This window comes from Salmo salar, chromosome 17, assembly GCF_965601325.2.
Source record: "Salmo salar chromosome 17, fSalSal1, whole genome shotgun sequence".
In the NCBI taxonomy this organism is placed as follows: Eukaryota; Metazoa; Chordata; class Actinopteri; order Salmoniformes; family Salmonidae; genus Salmo; species Salmo salar.
Window position 1 is genome coordinate 60,151,565 of NC_138307.1, and position 15,923 is coordinate 60,167,487.

General features: G+C 42.5%; 1 protein-coding gene across 4 annotated transcripts; it reads left to right on the forward strand.

Moving 5' to 3' along the window:
- The first annotated feature begins 284 nt into the window (after positions 1 to 284).
- Positions 285 to 10,952, forward strand: LOC106576302 (uncharacterized). 4 transcript variants are annotated; one of them, XM_014153400.3, is made up of 13 exons: positions 285 to 646; positions 1,164 to 1,366; positions 1,568 to 1,672; positions 1,953 to 2,048; positions 2,146 to 2,256; positions 2,408 to 2,531; positions 2,691 to 3,084; positions 3,207 to 3,274; positions 3,367 to 3,619; positions 5,242 to 5,402; positions 5,831 to 6,053; positions 6,230 to 6,399; positions 6,641 to 6,878. In XM_014153400.3, exons 1-13 carry the CDS (start codon positions 616 to 618, stop codon positions 6,682 to 6,684), a joined length of 1,983 nt encoding a protein of 660 aa, XP_014008875.3. In that variant the 5' UTR covers positions 285 to 615; the 3' UTR covers positions 6,685 to 6,878. The 4 variants fall into 4 exon arrangements, with proteins under 4 accessions (XP_014008875.3, XP_082820101.1, XP_082820102.1 ...); XM_082963975.1 differs by lacking the exon at positions 6,641 to 6,878 and having other exon boundaries at positions 5,242 to 5,427; positions 6,230 to 6,390; XM_045699923.2 differs by lacking the exons at positions 285 to 646; positions 1,164 to 1,366; positions 1,568 to 1,672; ... (6 more) ...; positions 5,242 to 5,402; positions 5,831 to 6,053 and adding exons at positions 7,001 to 7,143; positions 7,335 to 7,602; positions 7,759 to 7,880; ... (5 more) ...; positions 9,914 to 10,062; positions 10,152 to 10,952 and having other exon boundaries at positions 6,265 to 6,399; positions 6,641 to 6,890.
- The last annotated feature ends 4,971 nt before the right edge of the window (positions 10,953 to 15,923 follow it).

Here is a 15,923-nt window from a genome sequence, read left to right on the forward strand (position 1 = left end):
AGAAAAACGAAATTTAGGGAAAAAGGCCAAAGCAACGACAGTAAATACAGTATCACAGAGTTTCTAAATGGAGACCCCCGCCCTCGAGTGTCATGGGTGTAATTCACACACACAATTGATTGTTTAAAGGGGATTAGCCATATATGGATAATGAATATATGATACATATGGAAACATGATATATGGCTGTTTTGGCCTATATCTCCGTAGGCCTTAAAATCAACCCGGAAGTTGCGGTGACTCCGCCTAGTGGCCTTCATTAGCAAAACCGGGCAATTGTGGTTCTCCACAACCAATGGGGGAATCAGGCTTCATGTGATCCGGACTAAAGCGGATTAGACCAGAATCTTTGTTTTCGGTCATCCCAGATTCAAATTGCGAGAAGCAATCTCCTAATATTTTTGAATGATTTATGCGCTCAAAGATATCTATTTCGTCCTGCAGAATGATTATTATAATGCTGCACGTTTTTGATTAGAAATACATCCATATTTGTCCAAGATAGCATCAGAGCATTTTGGTTTGCGTTGACACTACTACAACAAGCTAAATAACACTGTTATTGATATATATTTGCGACACTGTCGGATATTTTTTGAAAATTGGAAACAAGCAATGGAAAGAAGCCGTACAGAAAATTACAAAGGTGCGTGACTTTTTCGAAATACTGATTTACTTTCACCAGCAGGGCAGTGTTTGGCCAACGTTTTTAAAACACTGCTTGCGATCATTGCTTTAAATACAACGTGTATATAGTGGAACTTTCCGAGTTTTCTAGTGCCGACCTGAATGTAACATTATAGAGTTGAGTCTGCTATGCATCTGCATGCCGGTTCCATCCTCGTGAGCCTTTATCCTGCTGCTCATATTTAGTGTAGGCTATGTGTAATTGTTTAACATCTACAATTAATTTGACGTGTCTCATATGTTCGCCAACACAAAGGCTTACTACTAATGAATATTCTCAAATTTAGTATAAGCATGGGGTGGCTAAATACATCATGTGGCATTGTTTTTGTCTTGAAGGGCCAGTAGAGGGCTCCCTGACACTGTTGCCCAGTCAGTCCTATGATGTAATGTCTTCGGAACAGCAAATGCCCAATGTGCTGGTAGATCTTAGTAGTGTTTAAATGTGTGAGTATAATTCTTTCTCTCTCTCGCAGATCCCTTTCTATCAGTTTCTTATTTACGCCTTTTGGCTCCACCCCTGCAACTTCTGTCAGCTGCTATGTGGCAAGTTGTGCAGAAAGGACTTGTCATGCATTATGGGATGCTGGAGGAGTTTGTCACCTCGGTGACAGAGATGGTTCCAGAGCTGCTGAGTTACCGGCAGAGGGCCCAACTCATCCTGGGACTGAGAGCCAGGGTTAGCATCTCTGTTGAGAAGTGTGTGCATGTGTGTCTGCACATGGATTTGTTTAGTGACTGAAATGTAGCTTATTTTTGTACATTTAACAACTGTATTAGTTCCCTCCAATCTGTCAAACAGTGGTTGATAGTTGAACCAGTAAACCAGTAGTGCACTGGTGCCAATGATAGCATTGAAATACTTTTTTTGTGACCATAGCTGGTTCTGGAATTGTGTCGCGGTGATCACCAAGTCGACCCTGAGACCATCCAGCCCCACCTGGACAGAATCAAAGCTTCCGTCACTACACCCAGGGACCACTGTGTGGGTGATTTACTATGCACATTAACCCACAGGTGGCTGGTGGCACCTTAATTGGGGAGAACGGGCTCATAGTAATGTCTGCAACGGCATAAACTGAATGGTATCAAACACATGATTTCCATGTGTTTGATATCATTCCATTCACTCCATTCCAGCCATTATTATGAGCTGTTCTCCCCTCAGTGTCCTCCTGTGCAAAAAAATACATTAAATCAATAGGAAGAAATACACACATAGTTTGGGTAATTCATCTCCCGGGGTGTGTGTGTGCATGTTACAGGTGACTGATGCACAAGTAGAAGATTCTGGGGCCAGTTTCTTGGAGCTGGTCCAAACCCTGCTACAAGACCCAGGTGTGAAAGAGCACTTCTTCCTGGTGAGATGACACTCTCCCTCATTTTCTCTCCCTCTCCCCCCCCCCCCCCCCCCTTTCACTTACGGTTCAAAATGTTCTATGTCTTCTAACCCCCCAGGAGGTGTTCCCAGTACAGTACGGGCACAAGTATGACACAGCACTGGAGATTCTCCTGTGGGAGTTCCTCTCCAGACTGGAGGAGCTGCTGCCTGTACCAGACTTTGCACAGGTGCTACCATTGAACTCAACATTGTATTTCACAACACTTACACACCTTGACTATTGCCTTCAGTTAGCCTTCAGAATACAGCATGTATTGTATTAAACTTTAACCTACCACTGCTAATGCACACCCGTGATGACTAAGGGCCCTTTCTCAGATGGTGTCATGGCTTGATGGTGCCCCCTCAGTTCTGGATGAGTGTTTGCAATCTGCGACTCCGCCAGAGGAGATGAAGGCTTTAATTGAACATCACAGAAATCTTGGACACATTCACCTAAAAGGTAAGGCTGGCTCAGTGGATAATTATGACTGATGTGTCATGATCTTTGCTACTGTATCACTTTGCTTTGATTGTTAGAATTATAAATGTATTATTTGACTAGCAAACGGGTGAGAAGTCGCAGTGATTTACTAAGCCTCTCATTCTTTATTTCTCTCAGACACTTGCTCTTTACCTATGGACGACTGCATCCTCTCCTCTCTGTCCCTCCCTCCAGTCACGAAACTGGGGACTACTGCTGACAAACATACTCAAAAACACTCTGATTGCCTGCAAGAGGCCACACCAATCTCAAACCATCCAAATAAAGAAGAGATTATTGAGATTCCCATTGACCAGTCAAATCTGGGGACCGGCAAGAGGAGGATATCAGAGAGAACAAGACAGAAGCGAAATGAACAGAGGGACAGAATTGAAACAGATGAAATTGTAGAGGAGGGAACGTCATTTTCAGCCAATGAAAGTAGGAGAGGGCAGACTCTGCCCTGGAAGAGGAAAATGAGCAACAGTTCGGAGGTTCCCCGGAAACGGCAAGCAGCTTCACCTCTGTTTCAGTAAGAACTGATATTGAAGTAACACATTGGTGTGTCTCCCAGCATGCCTTTGATGTCATTGTGTTTTTTTGTGGGGGATTTTAAATCTGCTTAATGTGAATTTCTGTGTTTCTCTTTTACAGGGATTCTCCAGTGAATATCGAATCTTCTAGTGAATCTCCTCTCATCTCGATATGGGGAGAATACACAGGTGTGGAATCTCTGTTCATTCTGAATTAATTTGAAATACAGTACATGGTAAAAGAAAATGCATGACAGTTTTACTTACCCTTTTGTGTCAAGAACCCCAAGGTACTGCCTATCCCATGACGACTGACACCAAAGTCCCTTGGTCGGATGATGAGACTCTAAACCTTATAGACATTTGGGGAAAAGACTCTGTGCAGCGAGTTCTGAAAGGCTGTGTCAAAAATCGCCACGTATTCACTCTCATTTCCAAAAATATGTCTGAGAGAGGCTACATGAGAACTGTAGAGCAGTGTCAGACCAGGATCAAACGATTGAAGAACAGCTTTCGTCAGTCTCTTCAGCAGAAGTGAGTACACTACAGAAGAACGTTTGCTATATATTTATTTATTTATTTACACACACAGTCGTGGCCAAAAGTTTTGAGAATGACACATATTAATTTTCACAAAGTCTGCTGTCTCAGTTTGTATGATGGCAATTTGCATATACTCCAGAATGTTATGAATGAATGTTATGAGTGATCAGATGAATTGCAATTAATTGCAAAGTCACTCTTTGCCATGCAAATTAACTGAATCCCAAAAAACATTTCCACTGCATTTCAGCCCTGCCACAAAAGGACCAGCTGACATCATGTCAGTGATTCTCTCATTAACACAGGTGTGATTGTTGACGAGAACAAGGCTGGAGATCACTCTGTCATGCTGATTGAGTTCGAATAACAGACTGGAAGATTCAAAAGGAGGGTGGTGCTTGGAATCATTGTTCTTCCTCTGTCAACCATGGTTACCTGCAAGGAAACACGTGCCGTCATCCTTGCTTTGCACAAAAAGGGCTTCACAGGCAAGGATATTGCTGCCAGTAAGATTTCAAATAAAAGAAAAACATTTATCGTATGATCAAGAACTTCAAGCAGAACGGTTCATTTGTTGTGAAGAAGGCTTCAGGGCGCCCAAGAAAGTCCAGCAAGCGCCAGGACCGTCTCCTAAAGTTGATTCAGCTGCGGGATCGGGGCACCACCAGTACAGAGCTTGCTCAGGAATGGCAGCAGGCAGGTGTGAGTGCATCTGCACGCACAGTGAGGCAAAGACTTTTGGAAGATGGCCTGGTGTCAAGAAGGGCAGCAAAGAAGCCACTTCTCTCCAGGAAAAACATCAGGGACAGACTGATGTTCTGCAAAAGGTACAGGGATTGGACTGCTGAGGACTGGGGTAAAGTCATTTTCTCTGATGAATCCCATTTCCGATTGTTTGGGGCATCCGGAAAAAAGCTTGTCCAGAGAAGACAAGGTGAGCGATACCATCAGTCCTGTGTCATGCCAACAGTAAAGCATCCTGAGACCATTCATGTGTGGGGTTGCTTCTCGGCCAGGGTAGTGGGCTCACTCACAGTTTTGCCTAAGAACACAGCCATGAATAAAGAATGGTACCAACACATCCTCCGAGAGCAACTTCTCCCAACCATCCAGGAACAGTTTGGTGATGAACAATGCCTTTTCCAGCATGATGGAGCACCTTGCCATAAGGAAAAAGTGATAACTAATTGGCTCGGGGAACAAAACATCGATATTTTGGGTCCATGGCCAGGAAACTCCCCAGACCTTAATCCCATTGACAATTTGTGGTCAATCCTCAAGAGATGGGTGGACAAACAAAAACCCACAAATTCTGACAAACTCCAAGCATTGATTATGCAAGAATGGGCTGCCATCAGTCAGGATGTGGCCCAGAAGTTAATTGACAGCATGCCAGGGCGGATTGCAGAGGTCTTGAAAAAGAAGGGTCAACACTGCACATATTGACTCTTTGCATCAACTTCATGTAATTGCAAATAAAAGCCTTTGACACATGAAATGCTTGTAACTATACTTCAGTATTCCATAGTAACATCTGACAAAAATATCTAAAGACAATATCCCTGTAATGTGCTTGTCTATATTCTCTCACTGAAACCATTCCCTATGTACAGAGTGGAGTGTAAATTTTTTGACCAACTCGAGCGAATACTTGGGAACGTGTCCCTCTTAATGGTTCCTGAGGTCACCTATGATGTTGAAGAGGTGACAGATGACCAGCTAGAAGACACTGATGATTGGGAGTTCCCTGGCCACTCTGGTCTAGAAGAGATGGGTATGGTCCGATTGTGCCTTTCTTGGTAAATCACATAATATTGGCTCTTGGGAAAGTGACTAATGTGTGTTTGCATGTTGCCCACGACCATACAAAGAGGTCAAACTGCTTGAATGTTAATACAGCTGATTTTACATTTGGAGTGTGCAATGTGATTCATCTAAATCAGGGCTGCCCAACCCTCTTCCTGGAGATCTGCTGTCCTGTAGGTTTTCAGTCCAACCCTAATTTACCATATCTGATTCAGATAGTTAAGGTCTTGTTGAACAACTAATAAGTAGAATCAGGTGTGTTAAATTAGGGTTGGACTGAAAACCCACAGGAAGGTAGATCTCCAGGAAGAGGGTTGCGCAGCCCTGATCCAAATCAATCAAATGATTAATAATTAGTGATCACTGCTGTTGTGTTTGTCTCTTTTTCCACTGAAGGAACCAGAAGTGTTCCCTGGACAGACTTGGAAACCCTCACCCTAATCAACATATGGGGAGATGACAAAATGCAGAGGGAATTGAGGGGTATGCATAGAAATGGGCACCTTTTTGCTGTGATATCCCAAAAGATGTCTGCCCAGGGCTTTATCCGGACTGCAGAGCAGTGCCAGACGAGGGTTAAAAGACTGAAACGGAGTTTCCGACAGTGCTACGAGAACAAGTATGTCAGTTAAAGTTTAACTATAATTTTCTTTGTGCATTGGGAGTCCCACAGGGATCTATGCTCAGGCCTTTACATTCTTGTTTGATATCCTGTCATGGCTTACATTTTGTCTATTTGAGCCAGAACAATGCTTTGCTTTGAAAATGTGCATTGTTTTCTTTCCCCAAATGCAGCATTAACGGCAGAGAACAAGTAGAATGCAAATTCTATGACCTGCTGGAGAGAATACTGGGGAATGAGCTTCCCTCATATGTGGAGATGTCAGAAAACTGTCTTGACATGGAGTCTAGAGAATCATGGTCAGCAGACAACGAGTACTCTGTTTACTCTTCCCAGGAGAGGGGTAAGGTCACAGTCTCTCTACTGGTTAACCAGTTCCTCTTTCACTAGTAAACTATAATAAGATCAACTTGAAGACCCCTGTATGGGTATGGAAGGACTGGGAAGAAACTCAACCTAGCATATCTGACTCATTCTTTGATATCTGTGAGGAGGAGTCAACAAGGGTTTAGGGATAAGGGTGAGTGGATGGATTGGGCCAATCTTTCTCACACCCTCTTTCCCTTTGACTCTGATCCATCCAGAGGCTGCGGTGGGCGTGCCAGAGGACAGGAAGAAGATCCCCTAGGTGGACGGCGAGACGATGATCCTCCTGGAGCTCTGGGGAGACGACACTGTGCAGCAGAACCTGAAGCGCTGCCCGCACAACAGTCACATATACTCAGAGATTTCAGAAAAGCTCAACTTCCGTGGTTATTACAGAACTGCAGAGCAGTGCCACACCAGGATAAAGCGTTTGAAAGCCGGCTATCGGCAGTGTCAGGAAACCATCAGGTAACCATTGCGTTTCAGCTCTATTATTGATACATTTGTCATTTTGCTAATGTGAATTGGATTACAGATTGCAAAATTAGAATCAATCTCTCTCTACCTGTGCTCTTTAGTTCTTCTGGATCTGAGCAGGTTGATTTGAAGTTCTACGATATTTTAGATCAAATACTTGAGATGCAGCCTCCCACCACCAGAACAGTGGTGACAGACTTGACCAATGACATATCAGAAGAATCAGACAGTGACTCACTTCAAGGTAAAAGTTCAGCTCACATCAACCTATGCAAACTTTCTAATGACACCCTGCATGGGTATGTCAGATTGAACTTTGTTTGTTATATCAAATTTAGCTACTGGTTCTACTGTAGGTGCCGTCTCCTCAACACAAGTACCTTTGCCAAGTCTAAACAGGGAAACGTTCTTGTTATTGAGCTGTTTTGTATTTAGAGTCTACAGAAGTGGACAACAACACCACTTCTGAGAGGATCACACCAGGCTCATGGTCGGATCCTGAGACCCTGGCCCTCATTGACATCTGGGGGGAGGACGAGGTTCAGAGGGTGCTGAGAGACTTTGTCCACAATGGCCCCGTCTACATGGACATATCAGAAAAGATGCATGACCAAGGGTACTCCAAGACCCCAGATCAGTGTCGTTGGAAAGTCAAGTCCATGAGGAACAACTTCCGTCAGTGCTACAACATTGTACCCCACAGGTTTAAATTGGACACTTTCTGATGTTTTTATGTTGATATTAATTTGCAGAAACATACAAATAAGCATGCTCTAATCTAACCCATAGCCAGAATACTCCATCTCAAAACTTTTAAAATTTAAAAAAAATGGCTTCCTTTTCTGTCTGCTATTCTCAGATGTGGAAGAAAGGGAGCGGAATACAAGTTCTACAATCAGTTGGAGCGAATACTTGGTCATGAAGCGGTCTCCATTGATGAGTATGATGAAAGAGATGATCAAACAGTAGACCAGGACACAGGTACATTGGTAGTACAGACGGTTATCTGTTTACACTGAAGACTCAGTCAATCCGATCAGCCGTACCTACGATCTGGAGGTTTCCAATGTATATGTCTCCCGGAGCAGGTGCTGATGGGATGAGATACACCCCGTGGTCGGAGCCAGAGACGCTGGCCCTCATTGAGCTGTGGGGGAACGAGGAGGTCCAGACAAGCCTCCGAGGTTGCGTCCGCAACGGGCACATTTTCGCCGACATAGCGGAGAAGCTGGCCTCCATGGGGCATTTCAAAACGGCTGAGCAGTGCCACTCGAGGGTTAAGCGGCTGAGGAAAACTTACCGACGGTGTCTCCACAACAGGATGTAAGTGCAAAGCACAGATTATTTGTGGGTAAGGCGAGTGATGGTCATTGGGACCTGTTACAAATGAACCCTTCACTTCCCACTGTTCTCCACCTCCCTCTACCTCTGCTCGTACCTACAGAAATGGAGGGGAGCCCTTACTCTTCAGATACTACAGGTTCCTGGAGCCGGTGCTAGGCAACGACACTCTCTCCCCCGATGCAGAGATTGTTGAGTTGTGTGATGACTTCAATCCAGATCCCACTGAAGAACCAGATCAGGAAACATGTATGGTGCCTCCTTATCATCCTTACACTCTAAGTCTAATGTAATTAGGGCCCTGTGTTTTTCCTGTGTCAGTGCCAGCAGTTGTTTGTCCCGGGTCAGGTCAAATCAGGACCCTAGTCATAATCAATCTTTAAAAATATATTTTAGTAGCCACTGAAAGCCTCATAAACATATTGCGCAGGTTAATCCCTACCGCTCATACCTTCCATATGTGTGTCTCATTGTTGTTTTTTGAAGGCCAGGGCTCAGTCAGTTACGCTGTCACAGAGTCCAGCAGAAAGATGCCCTGGTCCGATCGGGAGACCCAGGCTCTGCTGGAGGTCTGGGGTGAGGACCACGTGCAGCTCTCCCTCCGCGGCTGCTTGAAGAACAGACACGTGTTTGAGTACATCTCACGGAGGATGACGGCCCAGGCGTTCTTAAGGACGGCTGAGCAGTGCCACACCCGCATCAAACGACTGAAGGCCAGCTTCCACCATGACAAGTGAATCCAAAGGATTTATAACTACTGTTTTATGTCTAGTTATTTACTTTATAAATTACACTACAACATTGGATATAAATTGATGCTTTACTTAATTTCATCTCATTAATAAACTATGTAATTGCAGTCTTGTTTATATCACTGTTATTGTTACATAGTACATGTGGTCAGAGGATATAATGATCCAACTGAAATTCCCTCTGAACAGTGTGTCTAATCTTTCGTTTCCTCAGAAGGGAATGTAAGTTCTACGACCAGATGGAGGAGATTTTCTCGAGGGAGCTCAACGTCGACAGTTTGGCCGAAGATTTGTTAGACAATGAGGAAGCTGCTGTCTGGGAGTCTACACATGAAGTTGACCAAAGGAAAGGTAAAGCAAAGCCATACCATACCTTGAAATGTTCATGAAACGTTCTATGAGTTGTCTTATTTCAACTAAACTAACCCCCTTCCCACTCTAAACAATGTCTTCATTGGGTGTCTGTCTTCAGCTAGCCCTATTTTAACTGACGGCTCCAAGTTCAACTGGAGCGACAGTAACCCAGGTCATCCTCAGTATCTGGGGGAGTGATGAGGTACAGGAGGGTCTGAAGGGCTGAACCAAAAACAGACACATTTTCACCGAGATCTCTCAGGCCATGGCCAACGAGGGCTACCTGAGGACAGCCGAACAGTGCCAGTCTAGAGTGAGCTGCTAAAGGCAACTTCCGCCAGCTCTGTGAGAGCAAACAGTAAGCCGTGGGGGATAAGATATGGATCTGAAATTAACCTCTATTTAAAATTGTGAATTGATTATGAAGACTCCATACTGATGGATCAGTTTTGTATTCAAGGTTAGAGGTTTGCCATGCTCATGTTAGTAAAGCAAAGCTCATTAACTAACCAGATATGAGTAATAAGCGTTGAGTCAACAACCAAATGTCATGTTCTATTTTCCCAGGGTTGGAGGGGAAAAAGTGGAGTGCAAATTCTATGATCAGTTTGTGCAAATATTCGGGAACAAGTATCTATCCTGTGACTCTCTGGCTGAGGAACCGAACGGCGCCACAGACATGCGAGAGGTCCCAGGTGGACAAGTCCAAGAAACGGGTAAGGAAACAATCTCCTAATCTCTGTACAGTAAATGCTGTTTTTACGTTATACTATCAACGTTGGTCCTTTGTTTACATTTTATTTAGGCTCTCCAGAATCAGGCAGCTGTCCATCACCATGGGAACTAGATCTCCCCTGGAGCATTGAGGAGACTGAAGCCCTCCTCGACATATGGGGCAGTGACAGAATCCAAGTGGACCTGAGGGGAAACACTGAACTGGAATACATTTATACAGAGATCTCTCAAATGATGGCTGACCAGGGCTTCATGAAAACAGCAGAGCAGTGCCAGACGAGGGCGACGCAACTGAACCTGAGTATTATTCCAATCTGATGACGAGGAAGCATTAGGGAACAACTGAAGATAGTTTTGTAGCACCACAGGAAAGCTGCAATGACTCAACAATGACTTCTGGCAAAGGGGTGTATAAGCAATTACAATGACCTATGTCTCTCTTGTCTCCTGCGTTGTTTTTGGAGAGGTTCTGTATTCTATCAAAGAGGCACTGTTGCTATGTTGGATATTGCTGAAGAGACTCAACATCCATCCCACTTTTTCTGTCGGAAATCAGACACGTATTTAACTTTTGTATAGGTGCTTAGATCTAAGTGTAATGGACTATCTGAATGTTTTTTGTCATGTATAGTATGTCACTAAGTGCACATGTGTTGTGACAAAGGGACCTATTCAATTAACTTAACCTTTAAAATGGATTGGATTGAGTGAATCCTCTAACGAGAAATGGTAAAACCATATGACATTCTGAACATCTTGATTTTTGCATTATGATTTGCAATTTGTGTTTTTAGCAAACTGTGCTTTTAGGCCCAATTTCAAGTGAACTAATTTAGATTAAATTCCTTTTGAGTGGGGTGAAATTGCCTGACTGGTTGGCTACTGTATCATTTCTGTTGCTGTGGTATATCTTTCTCTCAATGTCTTTAATCCTATATCTTGGGTCACCCAAACACTGAGGTTCCTGTTGTTACCAGCTTTAACCACTGGGGGAGACTGAGACGATCCTATTTTATCCTCAACAGATTGTCTGTAGCAGAGCCCCACAGTAAGTAGCCACTACAATTCTGGAATCACAGGCCCCTACTTTTTGCTTACGCATATGTTATTTTTTAGATAACACAGTAAGGTAGCCGTTAAAACAAATCCTGTTCTCAGCATTGATGGTGTTGGTTGTTCCTTGGAAAACTATTTGCATAGAGAGGACACTTTCTATTGGCAGCACATGATTCAGTGCTCTGGGAGTGTTTATATCCCTGTGAGTTTAACACTTCATGACTGAGAGCTGTCCTTCATGACAACAGAACCCACAACAACCATGACTTTTATCACCATCCTCATCTGGACACTGGCCCTCTGCTTTCAAGGTTAACATTTTCTGAATTTATTGTTGAAAATGAATTAAATCTACACAACGGAAATGTGATCAATTTCTATCCAGAACTATTCATTACTATATGTAATATTTCTTTCATATACATGGTTTTTATTATATTTTTCAGAATCCACAGGACAGTACATTGTGACTCAGACTCCTGCAGTGAAAGCTGTTCTCCCAGGACAGAAAGTCACTATTGACTGTTAAACCAGCAGTAATGTCCATGGTAATATCTACCTAGCCTGGTATCAACAGAAACCTGGAGGAACTCCTAAACTCCTTATTTACTATGCTAAAACACTTCAGTCTGGGACTCCTAGATTCAGTGGTAGTGGATCTGGGAGTGACTTCACTCTGACCATCAGTGGAGTCCAGGCTGAAGATGCAGGAGTTTACTACTGTCAGAGTTTCCACTATCCCAATAGTAAACATGTGTTTACACAGTGATACAGAGCTGTACAAAAACCTCCCTCAGTCAGACTGCACAGTGACTGTACTGCTACAGTTGGGACCTACTGCAGGTGCTGAGGGGAGGAGATGATCCAGTACAATGACACAGTGTGTAGTAGAGCTGAACAACAATATCTATGTCTGATAACTCTAAGCTGTTAGATCATATTCAGCCACTATCCCATGGGTTCTTTCACACATTTTTCTTGAGCTCATGGAGAACCATGAAGAAATGTATCTTCAACAATCCTTCAAATCCAGTATAATCCAAAACAGACTTCCTGATACCGCTTGACATTTTTTTTAATTACTTCTGACCCATTGACATTGTATTATTAAGAAGTTGAGGAGATGCTGGGTTTCATGTACTGTAATGATGGTCTACAGAGTCCCAGTGTGTCTGATCAGAGACACAGGAGAGGAGGGAGGGAGCTGAACTCAGTCAGGAACAGAGTAGCAGTCCTGCACAGTGGAGCCCCTCTTCTCTCAGTATCAGTCCAGTAGTCCAGCAGTCAGTCCACACAGCTCCCTGCACTAACCCAACTCTCCCTGCAGGGGGCGGCACATTACCATTTAAAAAAATAAATAATTATAACTATGCAAGCCAGTTAAGAACAAATTCTTATTTACAATGACAGCCTACTCCAGCCAAACCCGGCCGACGCTGGGCCAATTATGCGCCGCCCTATGGGACTCCCAATCATGGCCGGATGTGATTCAGTGATCACTGGGAGGTGGAAACTGACTGGTATTCCTCTTTTCCATAGATATCAATATTTTACCAGACCATATTACCATAACACTAATCAACCATACCATATTACATTAACACTAATGAACCATACCATATTACCATAACACTAATCAACCATACCATATTACCATAACACTAATCAACCATACCATATTACCATAACAATAATCAACCATACCATATTACATAACACTAATGAACCATACCATATTACCATAACACTAATCAACCATACCATATTACATTAACACTAATGAACCATACCATATTACCATAACACTAATCAACCATACCATATTACATAACACTAATGAACCATACCATATTACCATAACACTAATCAACCATACCATATTACATAACACTAATGAACCATACCATATTACCATAACACTAATCAACCATACCATATTACATAACACTAATGAACCATACCATATTACCATAACACTAATCAACCATACCATATTACCATAACACTAATCAACCATACCATATTACCATAACACTAATGAACCACACCATATTACATTAACACTAATCAACCATACCATATTACATAACACTAATCAACCATACCATATTACCATAACACTAATCAACCATACCATATTACCATAACACTAATCAACCATACCATATTACCATAACACTAGTCAACAGACAAAGTGATATTCTGTATGTTCAGTAGTGACATTATCCAGTATTCATTATGGTATTGTCTTGCTAAACAACATTGATAGTGGTCATATGTTATGGTACTTAAACCAATAATAGCATTGAATTTATGCCCTTTTTATGCACGTGATTTATTTTCAATATTCATATGGTCTTCTAGGATTATTAGGTGACAATTGTGGGAGCAAGATCTTCAGATTGTAATGGACTCTCAGTTGTAATCTGATGGATCCTTAGTGGTCTAGGTTGACTGAATAATGGTGGATGGGGAGCAGGCCAAAAGATTATTTGCATAGTGATGATGCACTGCATTGTCAGCACATGCTTCAGTAGTCTGGGAGTGTTTATAGCCCTGTGAGTTTAACACTTCATGACTGAGAGCTGTCCTTCATGACAACAGAACCCACAACAACCATGACTTTTATCACCATCTTCATCTGGATATTTGTCCTCCATCTTCAAGGTAATATAATTTACGGAAAATTAGCCTGACAATAGTTACCTAACATTATTCAAGTAAATACCATTGTCATTGTAAAGTAATTATTTTAGAAAGCAATGAGCCAATTAATGCACGATTTAATGTTAATTACATTTATTTTTCAGAGTCCAGAGGCCAGGTCACTGTGACCCAGACTCCTGCAGTGAAAGCTGTTTCAGTGGGACACTTAGTCATTATCAGCTGTAAAACCAGCAGTGCTGTATACAGTGATATTTGTATTTGTATTTTTTAGGGAACCAAGGCAGCAGCTAATCTTCCTCGTGTCCAAACATATTAAAGCACTTACATTACGTATAAATCAAAAGATAAAACAGTACATCATATACCATTATTACACTACTACATATATACTATACAAAATGTTTAATGCCACTATACAACAATATCACAATGCATGCATGTGCATGTGTCTGTACCTTTGTGTGTGTCTCTTCACAATCCCCGTTGTTCCATAAGGTGTATTTTTACCTGTTTTGTAAATCTGATTCAACTGCTTGCATCAGTTACCTGATGTAGAATAGATTTCCATGTAGTCATGGCTCTATGTAGTACTGTGCGCCTCCCATAGTCTGTTCTGCACTTGGGGACTGTGAAGAGACCTCTGGTGGCATGTCTTGTGGGGTATGCATGGGTGTCCGAGCTATGTGCAAGTATTTTAAACAGACAGCTTGGTACATTCAGCTTGTCAACACCTCTTACAAAAACAAGAAGTGATGAAGTCAATCTCCCTTCCACTTTGAGCCATGAGAGATTGATATGCATGTCATTAATGTTAGCTCTCTGTGTACTTTTCATTCTTAAGGGCCGGGGGCAGTGTTCGGAAATTCGGATGACTGACGTGCCTAAACTAGAGCTATGTCTAGAAGACCTTAGATCATAACTGATCACTAAATGTTTCTCCTGACAATTAAAACCTCTTTGGACTAGGGGGCAGTATTGTGACGTCCAGATGAAAAGCTTGCCCAAAGTAAACTGCCTGTTACTTAGGCCCAGAAGCTAGGATATGGATATAATTGGTAGCATTGGAAAGAAAACACTCTGACATTTCTAAAACTGTTAAAATAATGTCTGTGAGGATAACAGAACTGATATGGCAGGCAGAAATCCGAGGAAAATCTATCCAGACATTTTTTTTGAGGTGACTGCCCATTCAAATGCTTGTTTATGGGAAAATCAAAGGAATTACCTCCCAGATTGCAGTTCCTATGGCTTCCATTAGATGTCAACAGTCTTTAGAAAGGGTTTCAGACTTGTTTTTTAAAAAATGAGCTAGAATATGTATTTTTGGGGGGGATTCCTTTGTATGCATGTTGAACTAGTGGAACGGGTGGATTACTGAATCAAACGCGCCAACTAAACTGACTTTTTTGGGATATAAAGAAGGACTTTATCGAACAAAATGACCATTTGATGTGTAGCTGGGACCCTTGGGATTGCAAACAGAGGAAGATCTTCAAAGGTAAGTGATTTATTTTATCACTATTTCTGACTTTTGTGACGCCTGTGCTGGTTTGGAAAATGTTTCTAATGCTTTTGTGTGTGGGGCGCTGTCCTCGGATAACCGCATGGTATGCTTTTGCCGTAAAGCCTTTTTGAAATCTGACAAAGTGGCTAGAAGTTAACCTGTTGGGGATAGGGGGCAGTATTTGCACGGCCGGATAAAAAACGTACCCGATTTAATCTGGTTACTACTCCTGCCCAGTAACTAGAATATGCATATAATAGTTTGATTTGGATAGAAAACACCCTAAAGTTTCTAAAACTGTTTGAATGGTGTCTGTGAGTATAACAGAACTCATTTGGCAGGCCAAAACCTGAGAAGATTCCAAACAGGAAGCGCTCTCTCTGACTTTTTCTTGGCCTTCTTGATCATCTCTAACCAAAACAGGGGATCTCTGGCATGACGTGACATTTTCTAACGCTCCCATAGGCTCTCAGAAGGCGCCAGAACGATGAATGGTGGCTTTGCAGGCCCTGGCTGAAAAACAGTAGCGCATTTTGTAAGTGGTCGATCTGAGGACAATGAGACTGGAGGCGCGTGCACGAGCCGACACCATGTTTACTTTCTCTCTCTTTGAAC

Coding starts and splice junctions, on each gene's coding strand:
- LOC106576302 (XM_014153400.3), top strand. CDS start 616: ATGGAAAGAAGCCGTACAGAAAATTACAAAG. Junction 3,085..3,206: donor GCAGCTTCACCTCTGTTTCA/GTAAGAACTGAT, acceptor TCTCTTTTACAG/GGATTCTCCAGTGAATATCG. Junction 6,054..6,229: donor CGACAGTGCTACGAGAACAA/GTATGTCAGTTA, acceptor CCCCAAATGCAG/CATTAACGGCAGAGAACAAG.